At 42.1% G+C, this 17,753-nt stretch overlaps 1 protein-coding gene across 1 annotated transcript in view; it reads left to right on the forward strand.

Annotated features, from left to right (window-relative positions):
- The window catches only part of si:dkey-215k6.1 (transmembrane protein 132C), a 221,791-nt gene that overhangs the window by 102,498 nt on the left and 101,540 nt on the right, over positions 1–17,753 (forward strand). The window contains exon 4 of the mRNA XM_034596167.1: positions 14,115–14,255. Coding sequence (XP_034452058.1) covers positions 14,115–14,255 — 141 coding nt within the window. The remainder of the gene's footprint in view (positions 1–14,114; positions 14,256–17,753) is intronic.

Here is a 17,753-nt window from a genome sequence, read left to right on the forward strand (position 1 = left end):
AATCTGGGACCTCAGCCCAGAGGACTAGCTCAAAGCTACTGCAGCAGCCAGCAACCCACCGCTATTGTCTCCGTCTTTGTTTACAGAGAAATGTGTCGTTCTAATCCCATGTGTGGTGGGAAGTGGAGTGGGTGGTTTTATTCCATGTGTGTGTGTGTGAGGATTTTTTATTTTTTTTTTATTTGAAAGGGTTCCAGTATCCAAACATCAAGCTGTGAAGATTACATTACCGGTTGTCCTGCTTAAGAAACGTGTACAGAAGTAGCAGTTGTAAAAGTCCCACGCGTCACAGCGAGCGAGCTGAACTGCTGCTGCACCTCAGCTTCCTCCGCCGAGAGGAGAGAGAACACGGAGGAAGGGTCAGGAAGAAGTTTGGTGCTTTTCTTTTTTTTTACAAACAACACATTGTGGGCCAGTCGCAAAACCTTTCAGGATGAATTACTGGACTCGCGGCGCTAATGTGGCACTGATGAAGGGTGATGACTCAGACTTTTATTAAGGTACATCAGTTATAATCACTGAAGAAGTACAACTGACTTTTATTACGCAACCGTTCACAGCTTTATGTCAATGATTTGTTGTTCCGTTCCTGCTGATTTTTCTATTTTCACGACGGTGCCCTGGGCCAAATTTATCTTAAAGTTAATCAGTGAGGATTGTAACTCATGCGTTGAATCTCTATTTACAGTCATTCTTTTACAACCGTCGGTATATTTAATTTTGATTTTTAAGGACCTTTGTAATATAATTTGATCTTTTCTATCTATTTATGGAGGTTGTCTCTGTCATTACCAGTTTGTCATAGGGGATGAAGAGCCAGATGTACAGCAGAAATACACGTGATCCTGTTTTTTATTATAGCATACAGTAATGGATTTACACTTGAGGACTCAGGCACTTGACATGACACTTGTATGTCTCACAGACTATTCACATGCCAAGAAAACCTGTGCAGATGCAAAGAAAATATGTTAAACTCACACACGCGCCCCAAATGTTTCTAAAATTTCAGGCTGTATTATAGCATTCATTGCATTTGCTTTATATCAGTGGTTTTTAACATGGATGTGAATGTTTAGGTGATATAATCTGAGGAATACCAAAGTATACTGCAGAAAACAAATTGTGACAGAATCCCTAATGATGGGCAGTCCAAGGTAGTTGTATGATCCTTCAAATATATGTAGTTGTTTCACTGTCTAGTCAAATACTTACTTTACATCGTCAGCCTTGAACCTGACTGACCTGACTCACTCTGTACCACCTGATTAAATAGTCCCTATAAAGGAGGATATGTTTTGGTTGTCTGGAGTTGGTCCATTTGAACTCTGGCTTCTGCCTCCTCTGTAGAACCTCATCCTCTTATTAGTCCAGATCTTGAACATATGTGTCCTGGACCATGCAGCTCACGTGGTGACACAGGATGAATCTATTCTAAAGGTACAGATTTGCTAAACTCGTTTGGAATTAAGAAACGAACAAACTGTCTGAGGATCATGCAGCTCACACCCACTCTGGTCCCGTGAAGAGCACGTTTGTTGCTCTGCAGGACAGATGTAGGTTGGATGCATGAGCAGCGGCTGCTATCTCGGCTCCTGCTGCGGGGCTGGTGGTGCCAAGGCCTGTTTTGAGCAGCAGCGTGAAACAAAGACAAGTCTGGGGCAGAAGGCAAATGATGGCATTTTCCTCACTCATGCATAATTAACAGAGCAGAGGCCAACATATGTGCACATTGGAGCGTTTAGTGTCAAGGCATTTGGATATTTACTTCACGGACTGTACGCTGAGTCAAGCACGCACACAAACATACCCCTGTTCTCCAGCAGCTTTCATCATTATTACACAGTAGATATTTTGCAGTTATGTAACTTGTATAACTGGATGAGCCGGCTGCTCACAGAGCGAGAGAGAGTGTCTGTGGCAAAGAGATTATTGTGTGTGTGTGTGGTTATGTATGTAAATTATTACGGGGCACTTCCCCGGTATTGTATTATTTTCACATATTGTGAGAAACTTAGATGTTTGCTCAAATGTTTCTATCAGTCCCAGTGTTTCCCCTACCATTATATTAGTGGGGCGCCCCGCCCCCTCAACGGCACCCACCGCCCCCCCTGGAAGGTCAAGTTCATTTTTTAATTTTTATTTTTTTAATATAGCGCCAGATCTCAACATAAGTCATTTAAGGTTACCTTTCCTATAAAACAGGTCTATAGCTTGCTCTTTTATTAAACAAACTAAATGGCCTTATGTTATTTATCTTATTTACACGACGGCATGTCATTTCTGTCTCTACATGGTCGCGCGTTTAGATTTCTCCTCTGCTCTCTGTATCGCGCACGGCGGAGTTCCATCCCGATGTGCACACACACACGCACAGACACGTGCGCACACACACACACACTGACACATGCGTGCACACACAGGTGAGCACACTCCCACCAGCGGACAGAGAGCATCCTTCGGAAAACATGTCGCATCAACCACCTGAAAAGCAGATAAAAATATCTGCGTTTTTTAAACGCTCCCAGGGTGGTGAAGATGGCAACACTCACTCTCCTGCAAGAGCCCAAGTGTTGCACAGACAAGCATCAGTCCAGTCACCACCGGATGACAGGTTTTGACCCAGCTTGGCTGTCAGAGGGGAAATACTCCCCCTGGCTGTACAAGACTGATCTTGGTAAGTAAGGGCCCGTCCACACGTAACCTGGATTGCCTGAATCTGGAAAGAAATGTTGTCGGATCTGCCTTCCCTCCACACGAACCCGCCAGCGGATCCGTGTTCGCATATTTTCTAACCCGATGACGTGAACGCACCACGCCTCGCCTCGCAACCTCAGCCTGAACCCTTATTAACCCCGCTGCGTCACTTCATAACAGCAACAACATAAACCAAATCGATGTTGTTAAGAAGATGGTTAGGAAAGGGATGACATTACACATGAACATCATGATCCGCCCGCCACCGGGCAAAGCTGTAAACCTAGGGGAAACACTGAGTCCCAAAATATGAGGCAACTATTTGGTATTGTCACCATGGTGATCAAGATAAGGAGCAACAACACCGTGATACTGATGTCGTTGCTCCATCGCTTGTCAATTGTTAGGATTTTATCCAAATGAAGCATAGATTTTTGATGAATTTCCCCAAAATTGACTGAAGAAAATGTGAATTATTGCGTCCTCCGTTAAAAACATTAAAAACCTGACTATTGACCCCATCAGCCTTGAATAGTTTGCTTTATTTAGGGGGCAAAGTTTATTTAAAGTTTGGGTAATTTTTGTATTTTTGGTCAAAAGGAATTTTGAGTTGACAGATGATATGACGGACTCACATGCTTTGTTGAGTCATCCATGCTCGGGTCAGGGTTAAAGTTTGGCTGTTAGATGATCTCGCTATAAAAAACATGAGGAGGTTGGTTATTGTGCGTTTCAACATGCGACAAAATGTCTCGACAAAGGTAAAATAACCCCAAAAAGTTATTTCCTGGCCATTCATCACTCAAGCTTAGTGTTGCTGCGACTGACAGACTTTTTTTGTGCGCTATTATGTTTGAGTTACAGGAGGAGATGGAGTGACAGAGAATAATGTTTAAGAAGAAAGAAAGATGAGAGTGAAAAACAGCTTTAAATGAGCCAGACATAAAAAAGGTAATGTAAGAGTGGGCAGAGGGACAAAAAAAAAAAGAAAGGCGGGATGAAAGAACAACAAAGTGAAAGCGACCACAGGAAAAGAACAAGTGAAGGCCTTCAAAAGAAAAGAGTGAGAACGGCAGAGGGATTCAAAGTCGACGTAGAGAAACAGATTCTGGGCCGCACGGTAAAACAGATGTTCTCACAGAGAGACAGCTTTGACCCGTGACCAACATAACTCAGCTCTTTTACATCCGTGTTTCAAATGTTTAACAACAGTTTATTTTAAACTTCCAAACTTACAGCTCCCCATCTGTCTCAACCCGGCTTAAAAAAAACACACAAGCCCACCTGTTCATTGTGAAAATTCTAATCTGTTGTCGCGCTCCAGTCCATCCGTCACTCCAACTGCAGAGGAAGAAAAAGATGAAGCTCGAAACTGTGACTCTGGCAAGAAATGATCAAATATAAAAAAAAACAATCAGCAATATGACCAGAAAAAGTGTATCATCATAAAAGTATTTAAATATTTTAAGTCTAAATACAACTGCATATGTCTGTTATATTTTACATGACTGTATTTTAGAGTGCACATTATGAATGTTACCCGTCATCAAAGAGTTGCACTGACTGTGATCTAACGAGCCAATCACGGGTGAGCGACTTCCTGCTATGGCTCCAACTTAACAGCTCGTTAAGACCTTTTTTGACGGCTTCCAAAAAAAATCACTCTCTCAGCTCGTCGCTTGTTAAAAAGCAGCCCTGCATCTTTTCTTCGGAACGTTATAATCACAGCAGATCATTTCACGTCTCCTCTCTGGAGAAGCGAAGGGAGCAGAGAACCCGATGTCGGCAGCCTCTTCAGATTGTGTTGCCGGTGAAGCAGGTGCTGTGGTGAATTGTTTTTTGGAGCATCTGTCTGCGCTTTTGAAGCTTTGCAGTCGTTTGACTTACTGTTACCGGCTTGTGCTGTTTCTTAATGTCACAAATTCTGAATGAGGGTTTTGCAACGTTGGCAATTTTTCCATCATGCAATATACTGCATATCTATAGAATCATAATTTTCCAACTTTATATTGCTTCCTCTTTGCTGTGTTTTACATATACAGATGTTGACTACACATCCGGATAGGAATTTTCTTGCCTCCATGATTTCTTAAATTGTACGTGGTGGGATTATTCCTTGCTAGGGTGATCCCTTCTGTTGGGGTGTGGGTGGGAATGTGTATCTTAAGATATTTGCAAATATATGGATTTTGAAAATTTAACAAGGGAGAGGTGGATGTAATAAAATTAAAAACATGAGAGTTGATTTTGGTGGTGCAGTGGCTACCAATGTTGCCGAAAGACGTTTTCTGGTTTGGTCGGTGTCTTTCTGTGTGAAGTTGACATGTTCTGCCTGTGTCTTTGTGGATTTCCTTTGGCCTCCATGCAGATTGTAGTCAGGCTAATTGAAGACTCTAAATTGTCCGTAAGTGGGAATGCGCGTGTGAGTGATTTTGTCTCCTCCTAAGACCCTGAAAGGATGAGCAGGATAGATAATAGATGGATGGAATATTTTATGATTTAATGTTATTCATCCCCTAAAAGTTTTGGTGACACCAAAGCCCAAATAGTCTTGCCCCTAAAATAAAGAAATTCCAAGTGTGCTACTAGAAAAAATGCTTTAGCTTCCACAGCAGTATTCATGTAGAAAGGTACGATACTAATAGGCATCGAGAGACAACAAATTTTAACTAAATATTCCATCTTGTCAGAATTTTGGTCGTACTCTGCTTTATTTACGGAAGTGATGGATGGTTTCAGTTTGGATACAGGATGCACACATCTGGATTTCTAACGGGCCCTTTTTACCGCATCTTTCCAAAGTGTCTCCTCTCAGAACATCTGCTCCAACAACAACTTCAGACAAACAATATGTCTTCTTTCACTTTTTTTTTGTCTCTCAGTCACATCTGCTGCTGAACACGCAGCATATGGCTCCGGGTCTGCTCCATTGTTCTGGGAAGAATGCCTTTTGGCTCCGCAGTTACATTTCAGGCATTTAGCTGATGCTTTCATTCAGAGTTCAGTCAGAGCTTAAATACCTTTAACATTAGAGTCGAAGGGCTCACTGTAAAACCTGGAATAATGGATGTCATCCACCATGAATTTACTGAATGGAAGTGAGCTTGAAGAACCAATGATGCCGACACAGGGAACTTTTTGCCATGTGATCCCCTCTGAATGTTTTAAGTCGACTTTGTAGATTTTTTTTTCAGAAAGACCAGAAACATAAATGGCTATTTCTGATATGTTGCATTTAGATATAATAACCACACTTAAAGATTATAATTCACCATCATTTCCAGTAGGGACTCAGTAACTAATCTCAGTGTGTGACGGCAAGAATGTGGTTCTACCTTTGGGCCGGAGTTCTCCACATGAGGTTGATGTGTTACGTGACGAATAAGTTTCATGAACCCGTTAAACAAGTTCCTTATTTTGTTTCAGAGTTTCAAAACCAAAAGTGTGAGAGAGGTAAAGGGGAAAAATAAAAGATCAACACCCACGTTTCTTCTTCCACCTGGAGCACCTCATGAGTTCAGCCTTTGTAGATCTACATCAGCAGCCATCATGGATTAGAGCGCACTGCTTGTAAAGTCATCTCCGGCAAATTGGGAATCGACTTGAAGGCTTTTTTGTGGATCTTTTTTCCTTTTCACCAGAAACTTTGAAAACCTTGAAACATTTCGACTAATCAGCTGCAGAATCACTCATAAAAAACTAAGAGGGTAAAAGGTAAAAGAACATAAAAATAATGTTAACAAGAGGAGCACATGAACCTGAAGGCTTAACATCCTCTTTTTTTCCCATTCTAAACCATTGTTTACCAACTTGAAGCTTGTTGGAGCAACACATCCAAATCACTTTTAAGCCTTGGTAGACACTCTAAGCCCTTTGGGTTGAGTTCCTGACTTACTGAAGAGATCTGTCAGTTTTTAGCCTTTTAAGCCCCACAGGCTCTAAACACACGCTTTTGAAGGAATACGGGTTTATGCTATGATGAGCGGCTCCCCGGAGTCTATGAATTTACCACACATCAGGCATTCGCAGAGGTTACCTTGGTGTAGACACAAAGACTTTCACAGAATAAAGTATTTAATGAGGCCACGAGAACCTGAGTAGAGGCCACAGTGGGCACTTATAACATGCTTTTATCATTCACCTACCCTTCAGCAGATTTCCACTCATTCCTTGTCATTTCTCGCTGTAGTCGATTAGCACACACCAACCAAGTTTTTGTTCAATTTTCAGACAATGTGAACTGTATTCGTGGTGATTAATCAAGGTCCCAGCTTTGCACATAGCTCTAAGGTTACTTGGAACATTTAATTTATGTTTTCTTAAAAGATCAGCTGTTTCAGAAGACTTTGATATTCACGACAAAGGTCTAACTAGATATGGGTGTAACAGGTGGATTCCCCCCAAAGGTTTTCAACCCTTTAACCACTTGCTAACCCCCTAATGATCAATGTCACTGCTTCTTTGGTGGGTATCATGATTAGTTATATGTATGTGTGTGTGTCAGAGTGTCGCTGGGGTCTCAATTTTCTGTGCTAACCCTTCTTAGCCTGAGTTAAAACTAACTGAGCAGGCATTCTGCTTTTTGACTCAGAACCCGAGTCTGATGTTTTCCCGGATCACAGGCATGTGCAGCATAAAAAAATCGAAGTATCCAACATGTCCGAAACTGTCCTAGCACATGGAAATCTAAGAACGTGAAAGTAATTCTGTTTATTGTGTTCGAACCCGACCCGAGACGGGTGTTTTCTATAATAATAGACAAGTCTTGTGTATAAAAATCAAGCAGGTAGCCCAACGTGACTGAAACTTACCCGTACCTGAAAACCCTGATGGGTCCCAACAGGCCCATCTTTTTAGAAGAACAATCTGTTTCCTTTCAACCTCTTTACATATTGGTTACTTTCCTGGGTCAGTGGTCCTGGTTGGAAGAGCTCAGCTATAAATATGCATCGCTTCATTCACATTCCCCTGTTTCCTTCTCTCCATTCAACTGTTTTCTCGCTAGAAAACACAACTTAATGCTTCGGTGTTACTTATGGGAGCAGAAGTGAAAAACTGAGGTTAAAATAAACAAAAAATGAGTTGAAATAAATGAGTTGATTATTGATATCTGGTCATGTTTCCTCAAATCTGATCCCAGGAGACCTATTACACAAACTGGCATTTTTTGGCATAATTATCCATTGTCTCTGACCATAATCTGCCAGCAGCTGAAAATGGAGCAAAACCTGAATTAAAAAAAAATACATCTCTTTGAGGAAAAGCCAAACTGCAGCAGAACTACAATCTGCAGAAAGCGAGGTAAAGAGACGCTCTGGGGCTTATAAACAAGAGTCCCAGAAAGAAAAAGAGACCTCATCGTGTTGACAGAAACACACGGTGCATTTTAAACGTACAACTGTGATTTAAAAGAGCAAAGGGGAAACTTAATTCACAGTGTAGCTTTTTGGCATAATGCCCAATTACTTTTCTCCCCACACTTACTCTTTATTTTTTTTCTCTCACTTGGAAAACTAGTGTTGAGGTGCCTATAAACAAGGCACCGCTCCAGGAACAAAGAAAAAGGAAATCGATTGTAATGCTCGGCGAGGTTCACAATGGCCGGCAGGAGCAGACTGTCTTCATGTGTGTAATGTACGACTGTCACCCGGGGAACAGGCAAAGGAAAAGGTGCTCAGTTCATATTTTTCCGGTGTAAATAAAAGTTTAAATGTATTGCACTAACATTTTTGTGCTCGTTATGCCAGAATCATCTCAAATTATTTTTTAGATGAGGCAGTTTTTTAGTTTCAGAGGAAAACGAGTAGCACCTACACCGTATTGATTCTCTCCATATTATCTCTGCTACACATTATTAGTTTAGATACAGGTCTGTTGTCCGATTTGTTACCATGCAGTGGACACACACACACACACACACACACACACACACACACACACACACACACACACACACACACACACACACACACACACACACACACACGCACACACACACAATCCAACAATTGTTTGGCCTATACTGGGAAGTTGTTGAAAATGTGCAAATATGCCCTGTTTCACACTGTGGAAAAAGATCCTGGATCAGATTCATGGAATGTAATTGGTTCTTTCTTGTTCGTTTCTTCAGGTTTTGTGGAAACCTGTCCAGTAGTTTTTGCGTCAACCTGACAGAAATCTGACAAACAGACAAAAAAACACGACTTCCTTGCTGGAGAGGTGATTAGACAGCAAAGGCAGCAATTGATTTCAATAAATACAGTTTTAGATGTTGAGGATTGTCAGACAGGATGTGTTACAGATCACTGTCCCAGCCGAGCAGTACCGCCGACTTGAAGAATAAAACAAGGGTCGGTAAATACAGAGGGATTTGAAAGAATACAGGGAGAAGTTGTGCTTGTCTTTCTGCATTACCCTTAAAAAGCAGACGGACAGACAAAGAACGACACACAGACACTTGTCAAGTTCTTTTGCTGTGTACAGATCTGACAGAGGCAGCTCAGGGATGCAGCTTTGTCCATCATCCTGCTTGTTGACACACACACACACACACACACACACACACACACACACACACACACACACACACACACACACACACACACACACACACACACACACACACACACACACACGTCACAGTCCTGACAGATGCACCTTGGGACAGTTGTGTTTCTGTGTTGGTGACATACTGACTGTGAGTGTTTTTGTGTCTTCATCCGTCCCAGTCCAGACAAGCAGACTCTTCTTGTTCCCACACACATCATGTCTGATTTTAACGGATAAACTGACAACCCCTCACAAACAGGGGTGGAACCTCCAGCCTCCGGGCCGTCTACACACAAACACACAAACACACACACAAATTCTCATGACAGCATTTTGAATCCCTCTGAGTGTTATAAAAGAAAACAACATAAATAGGAGATTAACGTGTCCTTCATGGTGGTCCCTTCTGGCTGTACGTCTGTCAGGTCACGATCAGGGTGAAGGAAACACTCACACCGTCTTGTCTACGCTCACAAGCATCTTGGAGAATGTCAAGAAAAGAAGTGCAGATGTGGAACATTGAGCTTTCCAAGAGAAACGGATAAAAGACGAGCTCAGTTTGTGGTGTAGTGTGTACCAGGGTATGTTTGCACCCCTGTCTGAACCTATATCCAGGAAACTTGTTGGACAGATGCAGTATGGGTCAATGAAGAATCCATTAAATGTTGGTGCTGATCCGCATCAGGGGGCAGATCCAGGAACTTTTTTTTATCACTAAAACATTAACATTTTCACTGATTTCCCAGGGAGTAATTCTCGGATCTTGATGAAAATAATCAGACATATTTAGGTGACTGGTATTTACGAGTGTGTGCAATTTGGTGACAGTGCGATTGAATTTGAAAGGGACTGTTGGGTCTTAGAGGAAGTTTGCACTCGACTGAGTTCTAGTTACAGCTGTAAATGCAGCAATGAGTTTTGAGGACAAGCACACTTGGATACACTTAACGCTCCTCGTGGAGTTTGTGTGTCCCCATGAGCTACTTTCACTAAACCACATTCTGATAGAGACAGTGTTATCCACACAAGTTTTCAGAAGGAGAGTTTGTGCAGCAGTGACGTTTTGCCGCTGTGGAGCTGCTGGAACCGGACAAAGCTAAATTGTGCATCCTTTGCAAACACAGTATTATACAAGATTAAAAGCCTACGAGATAAAAACATACAAGAGAGTTTGCAAAACTCCTTCAGGCATTCGGTGAGAGGTTTCCAGACATGAAAAATAAATATAAGTACATATTTGTTGAGTGGTTTAATGTGGAACCAGTGGGTTTGCCTGACAATACAACACAAAATCATTGAGCTGAAAAGCAACGACAAGCTCAGAGCAACATGGGACATCCTCCTTCTGCTCTGCATGTACTTCCTGAGGATTCCCTCACGCTGAGGAGACAACACTGAGACCTGTTCTTCTCCAAACTCGCTCTCGCAAAGACTGACTGACCCAAACCTGGAACATCATCACTACCATCAGACACCATGCCAGAGAGAAGCTGTTCACACCGTCACATTAGAGAAGTCCGTGTGATAAATGTGCTCAGTAATTTAGTATGGTCCCTGAAGGATGTTATAAAAACTGAAATAGTCCTTGATAGGAAAATGTTTCCCACCCCATGACTTAAAGCATCATACTCTCTTTTGACAGAAAGCCCCATTATGTTTTGAATTCACGTTTTTTTTTCTCCTTTTGACTGATTCAGTGTTATTCTGGTATTTGACTGGAGGGTTCTGGACCCTTGGCAGCACATTGTGATGAGATTTTTTTATAGAATGTCCAAATTTCTGATAAATCTCTGTTTTGTGAAGTAAAGGATCATTTCAGAAAGTTTGGAAGTATACATACAATATATATTGGTCCTTTATATCAATGGCTATATTATTAACCATATGTTTATGCCTCTGCATCAGTGATACCCAGTGGACTGAAGCCTGTGAACACGATATCTCAAGAAAGCCTTGAGGGAATTTTTGTTTCAAATTTGGTACAAATATTAACTCGGACTCCCGGATGAACTTATTGGAATTTGTTGGTCAGATGTCAATGGTCAAGGTCACGGGCCTCCGGAACATGATGTCTCTCGTCCGTCTTTAGGGAATTAGACTTTGGCTTAAAGATGTGCCGATCAAATCGCTGTGGTCAAGCGGACTTTGGCTTAAAGATGCTTTCTATACCTGTGATAATCCTCATTATCACAGTGACAAATCACTTTCATATGAGCGTAGGTATTTTATACAACACCTTCCCCCCCCACTGCAAATGGTCACTCATCAGGAAAATCTAGCTGATGTAATCACTGGCAGAGTCAAAATGTGTCCGGTGACAGGCCTCGACTTTCTGTAAAAGTGGAAACTTGCAGTTTTACACCTGTCACATATTTGATCCTTTGGCTGTGCTGTTGGGATGCAGCTCCAGAAAGTGCAGTATTTGATACCACATTAACAAGAAGGAGGTTTGTGTTCTCACATGCTGAGGTAGTTGTATTGATTCTGTTCTTTTTCCAATATGTGTTATAGATGATTTTACTTTGCAACAACCCTGTTATCTAAGAATCTCTGGAATGAGTTTTCTCAGGCACACTTTTCTGTTGCCTTTCACACTGTTCCTCTCAGTCTGTCACCTCCTGTTTTAGTGTTTTGTTTTTTCCGAACTCATTGCTTCCCTTTACATACTTTTGTCGCCACAGCCTGGCTGCAGTAAATTTCCTTTTGAAGTGGATTATCTTAAACTCTGAGTTGTTTTAGGATGACTGAATAGGAGAGAGAGAGCGAGAGAGGAGGGTGAGGTTGGGACATGGTGGAGACAGAGGCTCCGTACACACCTGGTAATAACATGTTTTTTCTGATCCGATCACAAGTGGACGGCTCTGCCTGCCTTTAAAATGTGGCCCCACATATAATTGAATCAATCTAAGGGAAGTATTTATCGTTATGTGGTGATCAGTGTCGATATTGTAGCGATTGTCACAAACACAAAAACCCCCATGTGAATACCAGGTGCGTACGGGGCCAGGAAGACAGAGGGATGGAGAGAGAGGAACAGAGGAAGCAGAACAATGATGATTTGATTGGAATTGCTCCAGTAGATCGACTTTGATGGAAGCCGCGACAGTGGCTACAATGTAATATTAAGGGGTAACTGTAATTGTGCTCAAAATGTTCACCAAAAGTGGGTTATTTTCGCCAATAACAGGTTCAAATTGTTATTTGGGGTCTTTGCTCAGAGTCTGGCAAGATTACACACGTCTTGCTCAACGAGAAAGATTTTATTCCTACCAGTCATTTATACACCCACTTTTACAAACATCAGGCCGAGGTCTGGAAGAATCTTACTGATAAAAATTGTCCACCTTTGTTTTCATCCACTGCAAAATGAATTGGTTCCTTCTTGGCTCATGTTCCATCCTTCCAGTTGGAAGTTGTGAAAATCTTTGTTTCGTAGTTTTTTGCATAATCCTACTGACAAACAAACAAACAACAAACCGACAGGGGTGAAAACGTAACCTCTTTAGTTTGGGGGTAACAATATGTGAACAAAAACTTTCAGAGTCAAACAATAAATAAAAAAAAGTGGGTTTTCACTCAAGGGTAGTTTCCCTCTGCCAAACACCAGGAAGCCTCTTAATTAGTATACACAGGTGGAACATACTAACGTCAGGGGACAGATATGACACATTTGTTGGCAGTTTTGGCAAAACATGAAACAAACATGAGAAAATAATAATGAGAGAGAAGACAAAGAGGATTGGCAGTTGTTTTTTTCCCCTTCTCTTTAGAGGAAATGTTGGAGAATATGTCTGTGTTGTTATATGTTGTTTGCCAGAGATTATTGTCTGAGCGCTGAAGAGAAAAGCAGTAAACAAGCTAGTGTGCATGCATGCCTGTAAAGTGTGTTAATAAACTGAGGGAGGGTCTCGACTCGGTGATAAATAGAACAAAACACACGGGGATGGATTAGCGTGAGAGAGGGGGGGGGAGGCAAATAAAGAGATTAACTGTAGGTTGTTTTGAGATTGAAGGATGGAGGAGGGACAGAGGAAGGTGAATGAAGGGAGGGTCACTGAGGGATGGATAAAAGGCAGAGGCAGAGCTTAGGAAGGAGGTGAGGAAGAGGGGGATGAGAGATGAAAGAGGAGACGATGAGTAGAAACAAGGAGGGGAAAGACAGAGGAGATTGTAAGGAAAGACTAAAGCAAATATGGAAGTCAGGAGAGTTGAAGCCGAGAGAGATGGGGGAGGAAATGAGGAGAAGGATGAAGAAGAGAGGGGGGAAACAAGAAAGACAATACTGAAAGAGAGAGTGATAAAGTGGGAATAAGGAAGGTGAGTGGAGCGGAAATCTGGCAGATATCCATTATGTATATGTGATATAATATACATTTGTGCAAAGTAGTGATGAAACGGTGAAAATAAATATTTGACGAGAAAAAGGGAAAAGGGGCTGAACAAGGTGCAGATAATAAAAACAACAAACCAACAAAATCTCAAATCATATCACTCATTTTGACTATTTCTCATAAATTAAAACTCACTTTTCTGTGTATTTCATATAATCTTTCACATAACTTTCATAAGAGCTTCTCCTGTCACTACTTTGTCTTTTCCCACCAAAGTGTGCCGTGGGAGGTGGCCCCATGCTGCATGAATCGATTGTAAAATACATTTTAGACAAAGAGACTAGGGGGCGCGTATCAGGGATTAAAGAAAATCAGCCAGAAAATCAGGGCAGGGAAATTCGAAGCAAAGCAAATTCAATTCTAAGCAAATTCCCCTCTAACTGTCGCTCTTTCCCCTTTTGTTTGTGATGTTTGTTTGTTTTTTTTCAGCTTAACCTAAGCTTTCTCACACGTCTTCCCTCATCCCTCTCTCTGCAGGGTGTGGTTCCAGTCAGGCATCAACTTCCTGGCTGTGAAACCCAGCAACCTTGTCGCGTGGGAGATCAAACAGGAAATGGCACCGGGAAGCAGTTCGTTGGCGGTGATGTGTCAGAGAAAGGCCTCCTCCACAGCAGAGAGGTAGGACTGAAGCTCACATATCTACTTTCTACCTTTTTCTTTTTCTTTTCCTGCGCTCCTTCATCTTTCACACAGCAGCTAGTTATCCTATTCCTGTTGTACTGAGTATTTGTGGGCGCAGCATAAATGTCTGAAAAGGTCTTTGATTATTCGACTTCAAGAGCGTAAAACTGCTAAAGCCCCCGCGCTCGGTAATAAGAGATCCTGGCCTTTTTTACACCGACCGGTTCCAAGATGTAAAAAGCTGTCATTTCATTGAAAAATGGCTAATTATGCGATGAGATAACTGCAGCGTGACATAATATTTAATATTTATAATCCGAGTATCGTCCATAGTGGATTTGTAAAGATTCCTATGATTCATCGTTAATCCAGATTCAGAAACTATTGAACACTGCGGAGAGAATGGAACTGACAGTGGGATGAAGAAAAGCTTGTTGTCTGGTGATTAGCTGTGGGTCTAACCTTTGAACTCAAGCCTTCATCAAAGACCCTTGAGGCGTGCGCGTGTGTGTGTGTGTGTGGATGCAGATTGATAGACTCAGAATGACATTGAGTTACGAGTGGTTCTTTAATCCTCTGTACACACATGTATGTGGTACACAAACGCTCACAGGGTGGGGGTCAGTGTGGGGGTGAAACCTGTTAACCTGCAGAAATTTCAAGCTCAGAATTTAACGGCTCATTCCAACAATCAATAAAACTTACTGTACATTTTATTTTACCGGGGACGTATCACTGAGTGCTGCTCTTTTTCCATGACGCCGGCTTCACACTCATGCATTCACACCTGGAAGTTGCTCAGTACAACCAGTCTGATCTGAATACACACATCCATAGACAGTGCTGGGTGTGAAATAACAGGATTCAAGATTGAGCATGTCGGCCTCGATGTAGCCAAATATAAAATACTGTATATACTGTATATGCTGTGTGTACTATATATACTGTATGTGTTTGTGTCAGTGTGGGACAAAGTCAACTGGACGCTCTGTGAGCCGTGAATGAATGGAAAGTGATTTGTTTCGAGGATGTATGTTGTCTCCTTTCTTTCTATGTCTCTGTTTTTATTCTTCTCTTTTCACTTTCTCTCTCCATTATTTCCATGTGTCTTCACTGCCAGTCTCTCCTCTCCTTCTCCTCCTCTCTCCCTTTCTCCTCTCTCCTCCCTGTTTCCTGTCTTTCTCCGCCGTCCTGATGAATGACTTCCCATCGCACAAAACTATTATTGCTGGGCCCCGGCTTAATTAGCACCACTTAGCTAGCCGTTAGCCACGTCCAGCCTTGACTGATGGACAGCAGCGGCGGCAATGAACAATCCGAATGTGCCATGGGAGGAAATAAAAGTGATGACACAACAGCTTTTGAACTTTCAAATTAGGAGCATGGGACGATTAAAAGTTTTCATGGGATGCTTTTAAAACTTTGAACCCAGGTGTGTTTTGTAGAGAGTGTCTACTGATGTGCTTTCTCACCTTGGAAAGTACCATTTAATCACTAGTTACAAAAACACTTAGTTTATCACTTTTCTGAGCTTGTGTTTTTGGTTATGAAAAAGCTCAAAACAACACCATCCTCCGAGCTCTTTAAATATCAACGATGGCTCTTACTTCAGTCCCAAACTCGCTGCTGTGGCCTGTGTAGGTGGATACTTGACGGGGCTGCTGACCCGACTTATGACGCTATGACTGAAAGACTGTTTGTGGGAAAATGTGTCCAGATTGGAGTGAAGTGGATTCCATGGACTGTATGTCCTCATTACAAACGCTCAAGCTCGTGAACAAACACTTTTTACTTTTGTAAAAGTTTGGACCACGTCCCATCCACTCACATGGAGGAGGAAGGATGTATGATCTATATTTATGTATGAGATGTTTTGGCATCACTCTTTGGCAGCTGTCATGTTGTTCATCTTTATATACAGTCCATGGTGATAATAGTATCGATGCTATGCTAAGATGCTAGCATGTTTGAAGTCCCTCTTGAATGAAGTACTCCCGGAGTCGTACTCCAGTGATGGCTGCTGAAACACTCATGTGCCACTGTGGCCTTGAGGCAGAGAAATACACTTCCTGGCCCGTTGTCTCTCATCAGGATGGTGTTGTTGAGTTGAATTCTTGATTCTAAACATCTGCTTCTTCTTTTTTTTCTCCGAGCATTGGCATGTAACCATGTGTGGTAGAGTTTTATTTCTCTCTCTCTCGCTCGTTCTTTCCTGCCCTGAAGGAAGAACTCATCAAAGTGGCATCAGTGTCAACACAGAAAGTGATGCTTCAGAAACCAGATTATGATTTTGCTCACACACACAGACATGCACAGGGAACCACAGATACCAGCACACACACTCATTCACATCCACTTACGCACATCACTCTCTTGCCATCTTCAAAGTGATACTGTAAACAAAAGAGGTGCCTCTGAGCTCAGATTATGACGTGGCCAGCATAAATATATGATGTGCACGACATGCAGAAAGGCATGGGCCTGGACCAACATGGGCACAACACACACACACACACACACACACACACACCCACACACACACACACACACACACACACACACACACACACACACACACACACACACACACACACACACACACACACACAGGAAGTAGGGCCTTTTCATGCAGTAGTGCTGTTACTTCCTTAAAGGGATAGGGGAAATTCACTGATTATCTCCTCACCACTATGCCGATGGAGGTGGTGGGTGAAAGTGTTTGAGTCCACAAAACACTTTTGGAGTTTCAGCGGTAAATTATGACTCAAAACTACGTCATTTACACCGTAACCATGGCTTCAGAGGAGGATAACAGAGGATGTTTAGGTTAAAAACTTGGTGTAAATGAGGCAGTTTCGAGTCCAATTTGAATGTCGGGGCTTACAGACACATGGATGACACCACAGGAGCAGTATGGTGGAATTTTATGTTTTTATTCTTTGTTTTTTTTAATTTTGAAGAAGTGATCCCCAGTTACTTCAATTGTATTGGATTTGGCTGCAACGTTGTTTACCCCTGAATCTCGTAAAGTGTTTTGTGGACTCAAACATTACACCCACCACCTCCATCGGCACAGTGGTGAGTACATAATGAGTGAATTTTTCTTTTGGGTGAACTATCCCTTTAATGATGCCGAGCTGTGAAGATCGGAGCTGATATTTTCTTCTACAGGGAAGACACTAACGCCGACACGCGTTCAGTTTATACAGCACACAACGAGCGGCATCGCAGGTTTTTATCAGCAGTTGTGTGGGCGGAGTGGCTAATTAAAAGAGCTGATCTGCATTAATCTCTAATGAGATATTAGTGGTGGAGACATGACACAGTGAGCGGGCTGGCCTTTTTTATGAATGAGAGGGCGGGAATGATTACTATGTCTGACTAATAATCCTACGAACTGATTCCCGTTACCTATTGTGATTCTACAACATGATATGATCTGACATGGTACGGTGTATAATAGGGAACGCACTGTGACTGGCTGCAGTAATTAGA

Source organism: Hippoglossus hippoglossus, chromosome 9, assembly GCF_009819705.1.
Source record: "Hippoglossus hippoglossus isolate fHipHip1 chromosome 9, fHipHip1.pri, whole genome shotgun sequence".
NCBI lineage: Eukaryota > Metazoa > Chordata > Actinopteri > Pleuronectiformes > Pleuronectidae > Hippoglossus > Hippoglossus hippoglossus.